At 40.7% G+C, this 19,604-nt stretch overlaps 4 protein-coding genes across 8 annotated transcripts in view; 2 read left to right on the top strand and 2 right to left on the bottom strand.

Moving 5' to 3' along the window:
* sm (smooth) overlaps nucleotides 1-3,791 on the bottom strand; it is a 176,714-nt gene extending 172,923 nt beyond the window's left edge. The window contains exon 1 of one of the 4 annotated variants that reach the window (XM_067348595.1): nucleotides 3,435-3,791. In XM_067348595.1, coding sequence (XP_067204696.1) covers nucleotides 3,435-3,500 — 66 coding nt within the window. In that variant the 5' untranslated portion in view covers nucleotides 3,501-3,791. The remainder of the gene's footprint in view (nucleotides 1-3,434) is intronic. The other 3 variants (XM_067348597.1, XM_067348600.1, XM_012378934.2) reach the window with 3 other exon arrangements.
* Nucleotides 3,792-4,489: 698 nt separating this feature from the next.
* On the bottom strand, nucleotides 4,490-6,840 carry LOC105679210 (methyltransferase-like protein 25B). Its single transcript, XM_012379105.2, has 8 exons — nucleotides 6,717-6,840; nucleotides 6,458-6,567; nucleotides 5,983-6,244; nucleotides 5,747-5,895; nucleotides 5,345-5,647; nucleotides 5,122-5,275; nucleotides 4,952-5,061; nucleotides 4,490-4,841 (listed from the first exon to the last, which is right to left on the bottom strand). The coding sequence occupies exons 1-8, from the start codon at nucleotides 6,831-6,833 to the stop codon at nucleotides 4,550-4,552; spliced, it is 1,497 nt and encodes a 498-aa protein (XP_012234528.1). The 5' UTR covers nucleotides 6,834-6,840; the 3' UTR covers nucleotides 4,490-4,549.
* LOC105679209 (protein PRRC2C-like) lies at nucleotides 4,524-17,294 on the top strand. Of its 2 annotated transcripts, XM_067348572.1 has the most exons (4): nucleotides 4,524-4,641; nucleotides 6,498-6,589; nucleotides 12,871-16,145; nucleotides 16,601-17,294. In XM_067348572.1, exons 3-4 carry the CDS (start codon nucleotides 13,000-13,002, stop codon nucleotides 16,767-16,769), a joined length of 3,315 nt encoding a protein of 1,104 aa, XP_067204673.1. In that variant the 5' UTR covers nucleotides 4,524-4,641; nucleotides 6,498-6,589; nucleotides 12,871-12,999; the 3' UTR covers nucleotides 16,770-17,294. The 2 variants fall into 2 exon arrangements, with proteins under 2 accessions (XP_067204673.1, XP_012234527.2); XM_012379104.2 differs by lacking the exons at nucleotides 4,524-4,641; nucleotides 6,498-6,589 and adding an exon at nucleotides 11,575-11,721.
* A 383-nt stretch (nucleotides 17,295-17,677) lies between these two features.
* LOC105679158 (smad nuclear interacting protein 1) lies at nucleotides 17,678-19,603 on the top strand. Its single transcript, XM_012379029.2, has 2 exons — nucleotides 17,678-18,895; nucleotides 19,167-19,603. Exon 1 carries the CDS (start codon nucleotides 17,969-17,971, stop codon nucleotides 18,893-18,895), a length of 927 nt encoding a protein of 308 aa, XP_012234452.1. The 5' UTR covers nucleotides 17,678-17,968; the 3' UTR covers nucleotides 19,167-19,603.
* Nucleotide 19,604: the final 1 nt, after the last annotated feature.

Raw genomic sequence — 19,604 nt, 5'->3', positions numbered from 1 at the left:
TTGCACTGATAAAGTATTCATATTCTGTATAATAGCTTTCGGTGTGAAACATACGATAATCGCTTTAACGTAACGCTGTACATGCAACTGCACACTTCTGTTCGATGTCGTGATTGGCGCGCGATGATATTTATTTTTTGCGTACGATACCTATGTTTGATCTATAATATGAACGGTGCATGCACGATTCGTTACGTCTGATGTAAAACTGGTTCCACGTCGGCTTCGTGCAACGCGTGGTAACAGCGCGAACGAAAGTCGATTTATCCGCTAGCGCAACCGGATCATAAACTCGATTCGATACACTACGACCAGCGACGACCAGTTGTTGCTTTGACGATAAATGGCAAGCGGATGCATCTCCAAACTCAATGGGGACAAAGTTACATCGCGATGAAAGGGTGAATCCCTTTTTCGTATTTGCGCGCGCTTCGTGTCTCGATAATGCGTTTTCAGTGTACACGATAAATCGAAATATGGCAAAAAAAACAGCAATTGTATGCTTTGTCGCGAGGCAAAGGGGGTCGCGTAAAAAGAGCGCGAAGAACGAAGATATCGGAATAAAAAAAAAGGATAATAAAATATGAACCGCGTGTGAATTCCACGTATCGGTTATTGATCGGGCAAGGATTTTATACGAGACAGAAATAAATCGGGAATCCTGCCCCTATTATCGGCGACCTCCTCGCGTCGAAACGTCGCGGGTTATCTCGGGGGAGCGTCCGCCGCGATGCCGTGCATCGCGCGCTGATAACGTGTATTATCGACCATGGTGCGAATGTGCGCCCGCGCGGGAGCTTTGTTTTGAACGTGCATCATCCTCGTGTTGCTCATCGTTGTTAACGACAATGATAACGCGACTGCCGGCTTCGTCGCGCAACGTTGAAGAGCGTTATATTGTCTCGATAACAGGTTGCCGTCGAGACATCGGCGTGCTTTAACACCGTGAAATTCAGAGTTTATTAGTCTAACGCGCGCCCTAGAATGCAAAATTGCCTGAAACGCTAAACTCGCGTGCTTTAAAATTATTTTAATGTAGATAAATATAATTAAACGCATAAAATTGAATTTGAAGCCTGAACTTTACTCGGAGTTAAATTATTCATATTATTCAATAAACTTGAGATATGCCCGCTTAATTTATTGTTATCATTATTATATTTAGCTTCTAATAATAGAAGTGACTTTTATCAGTTAGCTAAAGATAATAGATGATGGAAGGATATTTTCAGTTCTGAAACCTTTGAAAAACATTCGATGACAATATAATCAAATAAGAAATTCTTAAAATAAACATGAAAATTATCTTCTTCGTTACACCCACATACAAAGCAAACGTAGGAATAAACAAGGTGAGGCAGGCTAATAAACATTTCATGCGATATCATACGAATGCATGCGAAGTGAATATCGCGAACAAACAAATATGGACACAATTAATTTTCCAATGCACTCTGCACTCTCATCTGACCTTGCGAGTTTATATATAGCTATCTCATTTCACAATATATAATTTTAAGTTGCACATTAACAATATAGAGATCTAATTATTCTGTGTGACATCATACTTATATTAAGCTTATTCCTAACTCATAACATTCCGCAAGATAAATTAATAAATATTTTTATTCATTTTTCTGATAAAATAAGTGAAAAAAAATAAATTTTTTATATAACAAAAATGTCAATTACTACTTCACTATTTTTTAATATTCAGCATGTTCAATTAAAGTGACCGTTTTATGATGAATCAAAATTAATTAAAGAATAAGATTTTGCTATGTTTAAAAATACAGCGTGGGCTTCCTGCTGCGAAAAAACAGGGGGACCTCACTTCAGGGGACCTTTTCTCCAGATGTCCATCAATTTTTTTTTAATATCTTGTGAATTTCATCCAATCAAGCATCATTGTACTCTGTCAAAAAGTTACATTATTCTATATTAAACGTAATTTCTGAAAAGAATGACATTATATTCTCTCAGTTTATTATTTGTAAGCTACTAATGTTGACATTTTTCTTGAGAAATAGTTGACTATAGCATGATAGAAGAATCCATATGAAAGGAAAACCTATATAGTATATCTTTGATAAGATGAAAATTGAATAATGTATCGATTGGCGCGTAGAAGTTGCTTTCTACTTTCTGATCGCGACTCTTGATAACAAAATTCGATTTTATATCAAGCTTTAATGAAATTATTTTCTCGTAATATTTCGGAATATTTCCTCTCTTTAATAAAATATTGCAATATATTTGTAATACTAAGTAACTAGATAATACATCAAAAAGCGTACAAAATCTTATTTTTCAATTTGCTCATATTGCTTAAAATAACCGATCATTTTGATAAAAGCGTTAAATCGTTCATAAAATGTATAAAAATATATATTAAAAGTCTATGCAGATGTTAATTTATTGTTAGTCGTCGTCCAGAATAGACAATTTTCATATTTCCAAATATAAAGATAAAAATATTCAACTTAAAGAAATTAGGATAATGTAACTCTTTGACAGAGTACAATGATGCTTGATTGGATGATGATTGAGTGATGAATTCACAAGATATTAAAAAAAATTGATAGACAACTGAAGTAAATAAGATCCCCCCGTTTTTCGCAGCAGGAAACCCACGCTGTATTCACATTCTGCTTAGCGACGACAATCGAGTACCGAGAAGATAACATGACCAATCGCATCGAATCGCTGCTCGACTGTTGTCTCCAGCGGCGAATGTGCCCATTGTTATCTGGCACACGCAGGCACAAGTGAGCAAACCGGCAATGCATCGCGTTGCATCGCGGTCATAAACAGGTGATCAGAATGCCTTGACACATGAAGTTGCTCCTCTTTTGGACAAATTAGAGCGTGTGTTTCGTATCTATATATTCTTGTATCATGACTCAATCTGTGACAATTCAACGTTTCTAAGCATTTGTTATTTATGAAAGAGATCGAAGTTAAAATATTAACAATGACTTATGTACAATGAATAAATCAATCAATCAAAGATATAGTTTCAGATTTTTGACCAACAAGTCACGGTGCAGTTGCCGAAAATTCATGAAACTTCATGCGTGAGGACATTCCCGTTCGCTGCGTGCATGTGTGTACGCATATCGTAATTTAATATCGAAATCGCGAGTAAATGGCGCCTCGCGCGTCGCTCCGAAAACTCGCATACACGGACGCGCGCGACGGGACACGCGCCGCCGTGCTCTCGACCGCGATCATTACGCCGATAAATGGCGACGCGCCTCCCCCTCGTTGTGCGAATGCCGACGACGCGGCGAGACGGCCGCGGAACGCGCGTTGTCCGTTTCGCGTGCGGAGCAAGGATCTCGAAGCGAAGCGGATCGGAGCGGATCACGCGAGACGCCGCAACGCGCGATTCCACCGAGACGCGTGATTGACGATTGTTGGCGCGTACTCACCCTGTGTCCGGATTCCTCAAGCCGTTGTCTCTTGGAGTGCGGTCCGTCTCCGTTGAACGCCGCCATCCTGATAGCACCACCGGACGATACGTTTGAATCGGGACACTCGGCGCTGCGACGACGGCGACGGCGACGACGACGACGACGACGACGGCGACGACGGCGACGACGACGACGACGACAACGACAACAGCAACGACGACACGAGCGTGTTGTGTACACCCGCTCGCGTTTCCTCTACACCGTGCCGACGATCTCGTGCGCGCGGACAGGGGAGGGGGGAGGAGGAGAAAATAATAATCGGTAGGACGCACGACGCGACGAGAACAGACAAACGCGCGAGAGCGGTTTAAGGGAAACTGGATCTCGCCGGATGACGAACGCCAACGCTTCGTGCGGAGCAGGCGACCGGCTACCGCGACGCACTCTGCCGGTGACGCCGTAAAACATTTTGATAGGCCTTAAGTCACGATTTACATTGCGTACGATAAAACGATAACCATTGTAGGAAATGTTCATATCCAATAGAAAAACATATTTTCTAGTAACTTTGCTGGACGACATATTTACTCTAAAAAATAAATTTTCTTATTGGTCATCGAATGTAGTGTGTTAGATGCCGATGTACTGTGTATCCGGCATAATAAATATTATTGAGCATCGCATTTTATTGGTCCGCCATTCAATTTGTATTATTACAGTTTATCGAGTTGTGCGAAATTACATTAAACATTTTTGTCGAAAATAAAGTCTAATAAGTCTATTTCCAGAATTAATCGGACGCAGGTATATAACTTTATGTAATTAGAATTCCAAATCTATATATAATGATCATCTAACATTAGTATTATTCTCTGTTCAAATAGAATTTTCATTGTACGCGATCCTTCCATTCCAAACGAATTTTTAGAAATGGATGTAATTATGTTTTAGTCGCATTTGTGTGAAAAAATAATCTCTCTGAATTAAATCATGCAAAAAATAGATGCTTAAAACATTTAATTACAAAATAAATTAGTCAATTTTATTAAAAACAAAATAAATGTTTACCATAATTTTGTGGTTAACTTTTTTAATATTTTATTTTGATAGAAAATTAAAAAATTCGGGTATAATCAGGAAGGCGACTGTTCAACACTTTTCACTGAAAACAATATAAAATTTCGAGGAGACAATCTGGCATCAAAGATGGGCTTCAGTATAGGAGGTAAATTATTTTCTGATAAATATAAAAATCTATCCAACAACACTACAGTTTCCACTAATGGTGCCAACATTGTACGCAATGCTCCAAATATTACAACTTGTTGCCATTGGCTTAAATAATATTTTATTTGTGGGTTCTGAAAATCTGAATCTTTAAGCTGGAGATGCAGCTCAAATTCTGCAGTTGCTGCAGTACAGTATCTGAAAAATACAAAGACACATTTGATTGTTGTCATATAATAATATATTTATAATTGAATTAAATTCAATAACTACAAAAGGTGAAGCTTGAAAAACTCAAGTTACTCAACTGTTCAAATGTCATAGGTTTTGTCACTTTGACATTCTTTACTTGACTATGGCGTAATTCCTTGTTTCGTTTTATTAAAACAGTTTCTAGAACAGCTCTGTAAGCATGTACCTAAGAAAAATATATAATTTGTTAATAAGAAGTCTGTGCTACTTCTGTATGATACTTAACTATTAAATCTTCGTAATTCCCAGTCCTCAGTTTATCACAGTAGCTCTCAATAGCATGACATGCAACTTCTAATGCTGTGTAGGATAGTTTATGATTTGTGAATGATGACAGATATTTACTAAGTGGATATCCATTTAAAACATCATCTGGATGCCTAAGTATATTTCATAATTTAGCACATGTAGTATATTTAAAAAATAATATTACAATATAGGTTACTTACTCAAATGTCAACTTCATGTAGCAGCATCCTACAATGCAAATAAATCTTGCTTCGCATTGAGATGTGTAAAGCTTCAATAACATTGCTGCAAGATCTCCACATGGATGTAGCCCCACAATGCCAAACCTAGATTTCTTTTCATCTAAATTAAAATTATTAGAAAATATTTTTTGTATATTCTTGATTGTCTTTGTCTGATCTAAGGTTGTATTTTCCAATTTGAGTGACACATGTTGTGGCAGATCTACAGGCAAGTCAGGCAAATGTTTAGATAGAGATACCAATAATTCTTTATCCCATTTTCTGTAAACGAAAAGTTCTTACATGAATGATAATGAAAGAATAATATTATCTACAGTTTGCATACAAAAATTGTTAGAAATAATTAAAATTAACGTTTACCTGGCTTGCTGTGACAATAATACATCTTGTTCAATGCATGTTACACATAAACCACATTTAAATGCTAAAGAACGAGCTAAATGACCCATGCCTGCTCCAATATCGACAATGCACTTTGTGCCCGATTCTTGTGCACAGTCTGTACATATCTGCACAAATTAATTTTTACAAAATCCATGGATTATTTTCTCATGTAAACTAGTAGTAGTACTTCAAAAAGGCTTATTGAAGCATACTTGTGTTATTTGTTGTATCTCATGTCGTTTTTTGATCTTAATATGTTTCAAAACAAGGTTATCATGTTTCTTCAAAACGTTATGTGCGTCGTGTAATTTTTTATTTTTATTTTCCAAAATAAAATTCTCATCGTCATCATATTCTGATTTCTTTACTTTGCTGCATCGTAAAATGTTCTCGTCATTTCGATGATTTCTATTAAGCTGTAAATGCTGTATAACCTGTCGAAGCACGAGTAATGACAACGGCCACACACGTGTGCTGCAAAGTGAATTAAATAATCAAATTGTACACAGCAAACAAATAAGCTCAATTCTCACAAGCTTATATTTAATTCGAAATTTATTTGCATCAAGATTGAAGAGGAGAAAAAAGTCGTATGGACAAATCATACGTTCTATTGATTAAATTCTCTGCATGTAAACACTTGCACATTGCTAAGATAACACAAATCATAAAAATTAACATGCTTACCTAGAGATGTCACCAGTTAACCATTTTCCGAATTCTTCAGGTGAGACGGTTTGCAGAACGGTCCTCCAGCTTTTCGGCAGCTTTTCCCATAGCCGTTCTTGAAAGAAGTCCTACAATGAATTTCATCCTTTTGTAAGTACTCATTAAAAAAATTAAAGATATATATATACGTGTATATTGATTAGACTTGAAAGAAAAATGTGGTTCAATACTCCTTAAAATATGGAATAATGCACAGAAGCTTTATTAAATTACGTACCACGACATACGAGTCTAACAACCAGCCGTATATATTTAGTACATTGAAGATTTGTTGAATTGTTGTGCGAGCTTTCGAGCAAACCTCACATGTACACATAACCACTGGAGCAGCCATTGTTGCATCGAAACGGTCGGTAAATTTTGGATCAGCTGATTTGTACAGATTAGTGATATCTTTTTTTTTCTTATTGTGAAAAGTTTTTTAGATCTATGGATTTATTAGATAGATCTATCTCTTTTTATGTTATTAATTTTTTTAGGAAGGTAATAGATAGGTAATAACGATTAGTTCTAATTTATTATGTAAATCGATTTTATTTTTATAGAATCATGACATAAATCTCCATTCATGGCACGTTAAAATTTATAACTTGTATATCTTTGATCTATTATTATTTAAAATTATTTATTATCATGATACATGATAAAAAGTAATTACATAAAATTTTTTCTACATTAAATGGAAAGTATAATACATATGTGCACATTGACACAGTTTTGAGAAATAAACCATTTTATATCTCGCAATTTATCTCAATCTTGTAAGAAGAAACGTAGAGTCATTCATAATTTAATAGTAAAAGTTGAGTCTAGATGCCCTCACAGAATAAACGCTGCTGGCATGAGTAGTTTTAGTCGAAGAGAAAGTTAATTCTTATTACTTTTCACACTGTATACGTTTTATTAAATCGATCGTGATAATACTAGAGCACTTGGGAAATTGCAATTTAGCAACAATTTTTAATAAATCCAAAAGGATAATGGAAAATAATTTTCCGATAAATCCGCGCTGATTGCGGAGTGCACGAAGCTGAAATAGAAAGCGCAGCGAGCGTAACATCAATTATAGGTAATTTTTCGTGTGATATGGTATGTAATTATATAACGCAGTTATGTATTTTCCGCTCATATAGTCGATACTCGCTTGTACATAGCCGATATCAGATATCCAGAATGTCATTAAGGCCTTTCTTCGACCAACAAGCGCCAGTATTTTAAACCCAATTTAAAAAGCATACCGCTTTTTGTGCCATAAATATTCTTGAAAATAACAGTCACTGTTATTCATAGTATATTATATAGCGCGTCAGTTTCGGTTGGCTCTATTTCTTAATTAGTTCAGCCTCAAATTAACTCGTGTACATTGCGTGCAAAGCTTCTGTAACTTATGAAATATTTTTCTCACGCTGGAAAACATGAGTGAGAATTTTCCACCTAGTGAATTAGATCATTGCAAAAAATCTGATCTACAAATCTAATCAGGAATCGAGTTACCGCAAGTGATATGTACCTTTGTATGCACTGAAGGTGAAGACAAAAGAATTTTTCGTGTAAACGAGGACTCTGAAACAAGAACAGTTATATAATAATAAATAGACAAATTGTGTTACAGAAAAATGTTTATTTATAGGATAATCTGATGTTGCAATTCTATTTTAAATTGATTTTATGTTTCTAGGACTTGTTTTTAAATTTTTTGAATAAAAGAAAGCCGTAATATGTGTTACATTATACTTTTGCGTAAAACAAATTTAACAAATAATGTAATTTACAATAACAAATATTTTTTTATTGTAAAAAAATATTAATGAATATTATTTAATGAATATTTTTTATAATAAAATTATTTTATGAAAATTTTTTCATTATAAAATTTTTTTATAAAAAAATATTTATTAAATAACATCTCAATTGAAAAGAAAAAAAACACAACGCGGAATATAAAAAGTAATGTCATTTTATAGTCATACTTTCTTAATCTAACAAATTTTTAAATATTATATAAGTAAATTCGTTTATTTTGTAAGACGATTCAATTAGTGAATTTGTGCGATTATTTTTTAATGATCGCGCGAGATCCATAAAAGAGCGAGTGTGTTGGGAAAGGTCTTGATCATTAAACGCGTATAGTTAACGCACTCGGCAAGGTCCCATAAAAATGTCACATTGAATGCAAGGATGGTGAGAAACCGTTTGTACGCTTTGTTTATTAATTATAAGAGCGAGCACTATTCCCGCAACGTCCCACTTTGCGGCACTTTCACTCTTCAACAGTTACGTTATTGCTCATGAGCGGACTACTCTCGAAGAACTATATATAGTTAGCGACTACGTGCTCCTCGTAGGAGGAGGATCCGTATCATGCTTTCATGAGAACTGTGCGAATCAAAATCGCGCAATCTTTTACCGTTGCTGTTACGGAGATCGTTCGTGCAATCACGAGGACGACGTGACAGAATCGCGTCCCAAGAAAGTTTCCACGCTCTTCGTGTATGAATACTCGGCTCGATAGCAGGTGCATTAATTGAACGGCATAACGCGTAAATATTATTCGACATATCGTCGTATTTGAATTTTCGCAAGAACCAAGAATCGATTTAATTGCACAAAAATAATTGCGACAGTTGTATCGTAGAAAACGAGTTGGAAAGTGTCGTTTTTATGGTAAAAGTAATTTTACTGCCGCACAAATGTTTAGCTTTTATTGTATAATGACATTTCCTGTATTTAATACCGACAGGATATCGACAGAATTTACAGATAAGGCAAACACGATTTACAATATTAGAAAAATAAACAAAAGAAACAGAAATAAAAGAAACAGAATTATATATTCTCGCAATTTATTTTAATCTTGCAAGATACACAGAATATCGCATGGTCGTATTTAACTTCCAATATAAAATAGGAAACTAATAAATAGCAAGGTTTTGTTTCTCAAATTATTTTACATAAAAATTCAAATTTTTCGACTTAATTATTTTGTCGAAAATTGAGAAATTAATTTTGCAACCAAAAAGAAAGCTAGACAGTTACGCGACAACGTGAATTTGTCACGTTCCGAGGCTCCTTAGAACACCGTTAAGTAAACAGATTACGAACAGTTTATCAGGTGCATTGAGACGCCTCCGTTTGACCTATTCGTCGCCGCGGAAAAGTGATGAATCGTTCTCGCGTGCGAAATTATGCAGTTAGGTGGGACGTTCAGAAACGATATCGTTTCCGGCGAAACGACGATAAGTCAACATGAAATACCGCCTTGGCTCGCGGATCACTGACCGTCCCGGACGGACAGACGGATCCTGTATTTATCATCTTTGTGTCTGCCGGCTGTTATTCGAATCTTCTTACGCCAACGTTATAAGTGAAAGTTAGCAAGTAGGACGCGCGACGTCCAATCTGAATGCCTGGACGTGCGCCAGAGAGACTCGAGTCGCCATCACAAGTGCCGGAACATCGGCTATCGCCAAAATTAATGAATAATGTTGAAAACCTAAGGCTTGCGTGCAAATGAACAACGGATTCTCTCACGACTTTCGAAATTATATGACTCCCTCGTCATTTCACTTCTCTCGTAACGCACGTCTCGACTTTTTCCCCTTCGAGCGATCGACAGCCGGCTCGAAGAGGGTCAGAAGGACGATAGAAAATCTTTGATGATCTCGCCGATCTGGAACGATCTGCGGTTGCGCAAGTGCTAACACGAGGAGCGAGTGCTCTGCATCGCTTTTGCGAAGCACTTTTGCAATCGGGGGAGGGCTCTACCAGGTCATCTCGTTCAATTGCTCTACTGGATCTACCGTCTTTCGCAACGGCCCACACGACTTATACATAATCCTCTGTAATTTCTTGCGAATGAGTAGGTTACCTCAGACATTGCAGATGTTCGACAGATCGTGCTTGAATAAAAAAACGTTTCATGTAATTATAGGTCGACGGTGTAAGCGGATCTGAATAACGTCTGATTTCACGCGAAGTGTAGGAAAAAAATTTTTTTTTGTATAGAACATTTCGCACACTGTTTGAATCAGATATTTATGAAAGAACGATGTCTTGTATATCTTCGAAAAATGTATAATTATTTTTCTAAAATCCTTTTTGTTACACTTTTGAGAGTGCCATGAAAAATGGTTGTACATTTTCTACAGAAAAAAGGAACGGAAACGGTTTCTGTCCTTGCACCTTCACGAAATTAACTAAGATTGCATCGCTTTCAGAGAAATAATTTATGGCGGTATGTAACGGGTTTGCACTATCTAAATGCACGTTTGTGAATGTGAGTTCAGTTATTATTTCGAAAGAGGCAAGAACCGCAGGAAAGTCAAAGCCTGGAAGAATGGTAATGGTAATATAATTGCGATCGCCTTAATTGCATCCGTTCATAACGGAGACTGATTTGTGCGACGAGTGCGTCTCAATTAAAATTAATTAATCATTATACAAGTCGCAACGAGACAACCGAATCGATCGGTGTATCCTTTCTCGCGTTTCAAGGATCATTGAACGAATCGGAAACGATCGCTTGTCTCGAGGAAGTCGCGACTTAGCTCAGCGAAAGTAATCGCCTCCAGATTGTGTGCCGCATTAAAACTCGACGCGGTTCTCTTTCACCGAATAGGCCTCCGCGCGAGAGACTCGCGCGAGAAGGAGAGGAAGGAAGATGGGTTTCGGTTTCGATGGGCCTTGGAGGTCGCGGAAAAGTGATGGCGCTTAGTATAATAGTCCCCACTGCCGATCTCCCGACGGGGAAGATTTGAAGAAAGTCGTCGTTGTATGAAGAGGATGCGCTCCGCGCCGCACGTATCTTCTCTTTCTTTTTTTTTTTTTCTCTCCACGTACAACCCGTCCACGTGTACAACGGACACGAACACGCACGAGGTGAGCGCGCATCGTGACGGGGGACCCCGGAGAAAGGTGCTGCTCCACCGTCTTCGATATTAGAGAGGAGCTTCTTGAGGAACGACGGCCGGGTCGCGGTGGTGGTGGCATCGGGTTGGGAGAAACGGGCCCCTGCGCCCGGTTTGTCCCTCAGTTCCCATGCGAGACTCCAGACGGTATCGTCCGGCCAGGTACGTCCGATCGTTCCGCGCGCGGTGTCATGCCGCGAGTCAGCCGCCTCTAATCGGCCGGTGAGAAGTGTGTGATTCTCCCCTCTCCTCCTCCCCCTCCCATTGTGTGAGGAAGTACACAAAGACGATCACAGGATGCGGTTCGTCAAGCTGGTAATTATAACAAACGTTCGTATCCGCGAAGCGGGTCGTTTTGCAGACGAAAACGCTTGTACTTTCATCGTAATAAGGGGGTCGCGCGAAGACCCTCGCGGTTCTATCATTTGCAATCAGCGAGCGTATCGCGCGCGGGGAAAGTGCGCTAATAAAACGCAGCGAACGCGACCGGCAATGATACGGCCGATAATCGACGGAGGTTGAAGGCCGATTAATCGAGCGCATCGTTATCATTGGCTTTTTCTTTCTTCCAGTCGGCTTCAAAGCGCCCGAGGCGCGCGCGCGCGCGCCTCGCTCAAGAGAAGACACTCGGGGCCTCATTCGAATATGCTAACCAGCATCGAGAGAGGCACCGAATTCTCGAGGTGAAACGCGATGCGTCTTTTAAACTTCGATTCTTTCTCTCCTCTCACCCACTTTTGGTCTTACAAAAATTAATCGAGCACAACGTATTCTATCGGCGATGCATTTCTCTTCGTAAATTGCGATGAACGGCGACGAATTTCGCGAAAGATAAATACTTTGACTTACTAATTGATTTAAAGAATATGTAATGAAAATTTTTAGCTCTACCTCGAGAACTGCGTCAGTAGAGCACGCGGAAATCCGCGACTTCTATTCCCGTTAATAGAAGTTTGGCAGCCAAGCGATTTCAGAGAAACGAGAAACGTTCGATACGTTGCAAGTCGGCTTCGCCATATCGAGAGCGCGATCACAACTGGGAATCGCTTATCAGGTTAACTGTTCCTCGATTCTCACTAGCATACCAATCGATCCCGAGGCCCGTTAAGGCCTTGGATGCATTTTCTGGTTATTAAACGGGTTACTCGGTTATCAGAACGCGTTAAGTCCCTCTTCGTGTATTTACATTTTCGCCTACTATGCTAATCTACTTGAAATGCTGACATCACCGCTCAATTAGACTATCGATACGGATCGTTGTGCCACTTCTCGAATATTTGTATCATTGCCAAAGAGATGACTTGCATTTCGTATTTTTGTAGCATGAAGAAAAAAGTATTTCAGTATTTTAAGTCATAACAAATATTCATTTTATGTTAACATGTTTGAATCGATAATTTTTGCCAGCATTGCGATGCAAAAAAATGCTCTATCAACACGCCGATTTTTGTTGTTGCCTTTCAGACACTCTTGGCGTTTCTCGCCGTGGCGACCTCCGCCAAGGAGGAGAGCTCGTCGTCGAAGAGCCGCGATAAACGTCAGCAGCTTACCTTCCACCTGCGAAAAAGCCGTTTGCCGCCGTACGCGGTTCAGATGGAACCAATAGTGCAGTATTCGCAGAGAGATCCCTTGTACAATCCCTTAGCGAGTCCGAAGAACGACGATTTATACGAGGAGACGCCGCTGAGCTACTATCAACAGGAGCCCGAGCCGATAATCGAGATCATCATCAAAGAATCCAATGAATCCCTGCCGACGCCGGTGCCTCCGTCGTCGCCGCCTCAGCCGCGACCGACGAAGGAACCCATCCAGGTGTTCTACGTGAAGTACGAGAAGAAAAAGGGCTATGGCGATAAAACCCGCGTCGTCTACGATCCGCCGATACCGGCGCTGACGCCGGTGGAGGAACATGAAGAAATCAAGCCGGACAACTCGGTGCCGTACGAGGAAGAGCCGACGTACACGGCGACTCCGGCGCCGGCTCCGGAGCCGTCGACGACCTTGCGCGCTATTATCCGACCTGATAGCGAGGTGTATCACTCTGGAAGCAGTGGCATTCGCGTGACTTTCGGCACCGAGCAAGTGCCGCCGAACAGTCACAGCAAGCGCAGCGATCTGGAGACACCCAGCAGCAGCACACAGCAACAGCAGCAGCCGCAGCCGCAGCAACAACCGCAGCAGCAACAGAAGCAGCAGCAGCAGCAGCAGCAGCAGCAGCAGCATACTAGCAAGCCGACGGCATCACCGGGGTCACCGAAGAGACAACACGGCCCGTATCAACCTCTGCAGCCGCCGGTGTCTCCATCAATACGAGTGCCGCCCGCGTTCCCGCAACAGCGGATCGTCAACTCGTTTCCGCCGCAACAGCAAGCGCTACAGCAACAGGCTTTGCAACAGCAGCCGACGTTTCTACAGCCGCAGCAGCAGCAGCCACATCATCAGGCATTTCCACCTCAGCAAGCTTTGAGAAATCCACCGCCGCCGCCGCCACCGCCGAGAGCACCGCAACGGCATCCCATAACGATCCAAGGTCTTCCGGAAGTACAACAACGCGCGCCGTTCCATAGTTTCGGCCCGCCGCCGCATCGCGTTAATATCAATCACCCGCAGCAGCCAGGATTCCCACCGACGCTATCGGTGTCGCATCAGAGCGTGAACCTGCAGAATCAGCCGCTGTCGTTGCCGCCGTCTGGCTTCAGCGCGGAACCACCGCAGCAACCTCTGTCGATTAGACCGAGCGGTTTCAATGCGGAACCGCCGCAGCAACCACTGTCGATTAGACCGAGCGGTTTCAATGCGGAACCGCCGCAGCAACCGTTGTCGATCAGACCCGGCAGCTTCAACCCAGAACCGCCGCAACAATCACTGCCCATTAGGCCGAACAGTTTCAACGCGGAACTCCCTCCGCAATCGCTGTCTCCGTTCAAGCAACAGGAACTGGAGAAGCAGCGATATCACGAGCAGCGACGACAGCAGGAACTGCTGAAGCAGCGGGAGCATCAGCGGCAGCACGAGCAGCAACGGCAGCACGAACAGCAACGGCATCAGGAACATCAACGTTTCCTGGAGCAACAGCGACAGATCGAACAGCAGAGATTATTGGAGCAGCAAAGGCAGCAAGAGCATCAGAGGCAACAGGAGCACCAAAGGCTCCAGGAGCAACAACGTTTGCAAGAACAGCAGCGGCTGCAAGAACAACAACATCTGCAAGAATTGCAGCGATTGCAAGAGCAGCGCAGGCGAAAGCAGGAGCAAGAGCAGAAGCTTCTTCAGGAGCAACAACGATATCGCGCACAATTCAAGTACAATCAAGCTCAGCTGCAGCAATCGCAATTACAATCGGCGCAACGACCAGCCGGTGAAATCTTCAAGGCTGTTCCGAAGCTAGAACAGCATTACGCGATCAGAGAGAATCCTCTTCATCCTGGTCCGTTCCCGCCGAACTCCGCGGTGGTGCAAACTACCCCGTTCCCCGAAATCGCTCAGAATCACTTCGCCTCTGCGCAGTCGCCGAACGCTCTTCAGGATTTCCAACAACTCTCCGGCAACGCACCGAATCACTTCATCTCCAGCGATATTCTGCAGCAGCAGCATCAACAGTTGAACGCGAAGCATCAGTCTTATCAGAATAATCAGCACAGTTTCTTCTCGCAAACCCTACCGCCGACGCCGCAGCAGCGACCGCAACAGCGACCACAACAGCGGCCGCAGAGCACTTCGTCTCTGCAGCAATCGTCATCGATATGGGGCGGTCGCCCGATATTCAACTCGAATCCCTCGCAGAAGATCTATGCGACGCCGGTCAGTCCGTCCGAGGAGTTCGAGTCGCCGTCGACCGCGAGAACTTTCCTGCCGACGACAACGACGACGACAACGACAACCACCACCACGACCACCGAGGCGCCAACTACGATCCCGCCGAACAAGGTGGCGAAGATTCAAGAGAACATCGCCAATCTACCGGACGAGGTGCCCGACGATATCAGGGAGCAGCTGTTGAGTTCCGGGATTTTAGGTAACGCCGACATCCAGATCCTCGACTACGACAAGATCGGCGACATACCGATCGAGAAACTGCCGCCGGAGGCACTGGCGAATTTCTACGGAGCCGGAGGCGGTACGGCACTCGCCGCTGGTAGCGAGCCCGTGCCGTCGATCGCCAAGAGACCGCCGACGAAGACGACGCAGCAGGTGAGCGGCGTTTCGCCGCCGAAGAAGGCGACAGCGGGGACCGCCGGCGGCGGTAGCGGCGCGACCAAGTTCGAGCCAGCCACCTTGCGACCCGGCGGCGTGGAGATGAAAGTAGTACGCTTCGATCCCAATACGGAGCAAGGCCGGACCGTGGCGCAGCAGCACATACGGGACGACGCGACCCGGCTCGAGCCGGTGACCGTGGGAGCGCGCGGGGATGGCGCTCAATACAATCGTTACCTGCCGCTCAAAGTGAGTGGCGCGTCCTTCCCAATACCGGATACGCCGGAGCTTAACGGCCGTAGGATCACGAGCGTCGTGGTACTGGCGCCCGTCGACTACGACTTTCCCGACGAGGCGAAGCAGATCGCGGAGTCGCAGCGGCAGAGCAGGAAGATCGACGGGGACGCGCAGCCAGTCAGATTTTTCGCCGGCGACACCCTCAAGCAGCTCGTGAAGAAGCCCAGCGCGGAGAACTACAAGAAGTGGCTCGAACAGGAGAGTCGCACCGAACCGCAGAGGCAGTCCGTCGTGCTTCTGGTGACGATGTGAGTACTTTGTATCCGATGATATAACTCTGGAGTTATATCACTTTCACAAATGAAATAAGCACTGTATTATTAATTAAATTAAAGTTTCTCTGTCTTTACTTTTTTTTATTTAAATCCTGTCTAATTTAGCAAATATTTAGATTTGTTTTTATTTCTATTTTGTTCATTATTATATTCGCTTGCAACTGGTTATATAAGCGATTTTATTAAATTACTTGACGTTTCCTAAAATAATTTTATTCATAATTCTTCCGTCATTTTCTTTTTTTTATTTTTACATAGTATATGTTGTGTGCTATATCGACTAGAGGTTCGCTCCATTAACTTCCTAATGCGATACTCTCATCGCGTATTATCATCAACGGTTTGTCCGCCACGCGAATTCACTCGAAAGTCGAGGAATTTGCGACGCTGCACGCTTTCACTTGAATTCACTCGCTGCTGTGTTTCAGACTGAGAGACGGTGATGGTCAGGGTGACAAGGAAATCTTCATGTACGACGTGACCTCAGGGTCTGTCAGCAAACTGGCCGGCGATCTCTCGACAGCCTTTGTAGACGCTGCCGAGAGCAACTCCGACGGCACTGCTTCCATGGATGATTCCACCTTCTCGACGTATTAACTTGTCTCGTAAATCTCCTTTTAATATTTAAAACGTAATAATTTATGGCCATGGAAAGCGCGGAATATTTCGTGAAGATTTTATTATATTCTACTACGTTTTGGTAATTTTATATCGCAAATTTATGACAGTTAAAAATAATTTTCTCCTTTATCGCGATAATAGAACTAAACATTTTGTAAATTATTTAATTTAAATCAAATTTTATTTTTAATTCTTTATCATTCTGCTGAATAGACTCTAGATTTAATTACACACATTGATGCGACAATGAAAGAATTTCAATAATGAATACTAATTTAAAAAGTGGTGGATTTCTTGGGATATTGGATTACATGACATGTTTCTCTTGAGAGTAGAGCAAAAATAAAGGAAAGCAATTAAATATATGAGGAAAAAATTGCGACGTGGGAAATTATTAGGAACTCATAAGTATCCTTGTAGATATCTTAATTATGTATTATTATGTATATATAAGGATAATTTTGTACTTTTTTATACAAAATAAAACGCAATGTCTTAATATATGCTCTTGCTTATTCCATGCATTTTCTCTTTGCGATTTATGTCTTCCAATTATATATTGCAACAATGTCTAGTCTGTATTTTTAATAAATGTGTAATACATGTAAATGATGCTTTTATCATTGTTTCTTTCAAACTATTTTGCATATTTAACAGCATAAAAGTTAAAGTTATTCAAGAAAAGATAGTTTTGTATATATAATATATATGTTTATATAGTTATATTATAGTTATATTCTTATAGTTATGTTACTCTCTTATAGTTTTATATATATAATATATATATAATATTTAATATTATCAAAAAATTATAATGTTTTAAGAAAGTGAGGAGATAATTAGTTACCACGTCGATTTTCATTTAGTAGCATCGGTCGGCTTTAAGGGGCGCCACAAACGCTCCGCTTCTGCATAGCGGTTCTGACAATGAGTTGTGTGTATTTCATAGTTTTTGTGTGCTATTGTTAAATTGTAGTACAGTACGTAAGACAAATCGATTTTACGATATGTTACAGCAATAAAAGCGTGTGTGCGGTATTGATCACACACATGATAAAATTGTCGTACATATAGCATTGCGATTTACCCCGATTTTATTCTAAGCAAGTTTAGTGAGGTTAGACTATCGATATTGACAATTATTCATTATCTTGACTCGCGAATAATTTGATAATATGTCAAATTGGCGAGCGAGTCACAGCAACAACGCAGATCGAAGAGACGTTACTTATAAAAGTAACAGAGAAGACAGGTGTGAGAGGAGTAATGATTCTTACAGAGACAGATCACAGAGAGATAGAAGCAGAGAACACAGAGGTAGCAGACGTGATCACTTCAGAAAAGACGACGAAAAGCAGAATGGCAGGAGAAAATATGACAGATCGCCGCCACGAAGAGAGAACAATTATTCTCGGCACAGAGAACGTAATGAGAGAAGTAGGAGTAAGGAGAGAAGAGATGACTCTGGAAGGAGACGCAACGATCAGTACAAGCAAAAGAGGAGCCCGGAGGATGTAAGAATGAAGAAGGAACCTTCCCCCGAATGGGGAAAATCAAATGTAAAGAATGAGGATAAATCAAAGCAACAGGAGAAAGAGAAACCCAACTTTGAATTATCAGGAAAGTTGACAGAAGACATGAATACTGTCAATGGAGTGGTTATAAAGTATGCTGAGCCACAAGATGCCAGAAAGCCCAAACGCAGATGGAGACTGTATCCCTTCAAAGGGGAGAAAGCATTGCCTACATTGTACATCCATCGACAATCGGCGTATCTCATGGGCAGAGATCGTAAAGTAGCTGACATACCCTTGGATCATCCTTCATGTTCTAAACAACATGCCGCTCTGCAATATCGTCTAGTCTCCTTTCAAAAAGAAGGTGGTGTCGAGGGCAGAAGAGTACGACCATATATCATTGATTTAGAATCAGCTAATGGCACCTTTGTAAATAATGTAAAATTAGAACCAAGGAGATACCATGAATTATTAGAAAAAGATGTGATAAGATTTGGTTTCAGCACTAGAGAATATGTTTTGCTACATGAACACAGTAAGGATGATTCCTTCGACGATGATGTACCTCTTACAAATGCAACTTAGGTAAGTAATTCTGCTATTGTACATTGTGTTATTGATTGCATTATAGTTTATAAAAAAACATAGTGAATTTAATACATTAAAATTTAATATTAAAATTTAATGTTATCTCAATTGTTTTAAAAAATAAAATTTATTTTTCTCACTAAGGAATAATAATCACAGATCCATATTCTATATTTTAGCAATGATTTATACATTTTCCTTGTCATATTATATTGAAGCTGCAACTATTTACGTGTAAACTAAAAATGATCCGTGTTTTGCATTTCAGGATTGAATTTTAATGGAGAAAAATGTCCAGTAAGCACGTATGAAGACTGATGCAGAAACTGAGACGATTTGTCAGAATCAAAAGGATAGGATATTTTCCAATTTATGATTCTTATGAGAGAAAAGCTAAGGTACATATATAGATAGAAGATCCCATTAACAAATTTTTGGACTCTTGAAGATTCTTCAGAGACCCTTTTATCCGCATTAAGTGTTACATATGAAGATATATAAAATAGTAATTCTTGAAAATTCCTGAAAGTATTTAAAAAATCCAAACTTTGCTTGTAGTAACTCCATCTTTTTACATTTTCTCGCAGCATCGTTTTAATATTTTAAAAGAATTGAAATATATCTTGTTCATGTAATTAATATATAGGTCGACAAATGTAATTAAAAGTCCAGTATCATTTATAATATATTATTTACAATGATTAAT

Source organism: Linepithema humile, chromosome 2 (genome assembly GCF_040581485.1).
Source record: "Linepithema humile isolate Giens D197 chromosome 2, Lhum_UNIL_v1.0, whole genome shotgun sequence".
NCBI classification, from domain to species: domain Eukaryota; kingdom Metazoa; phylum Arthropoda; class Insecta; order Hymenoptera; family Formicidae; genus Linepithema; species Linepithema humile.
Note: the sequence above shows the minus strand (reverse complement) of the source record. Positions and strands in the feature narration are given on the sequence as shown.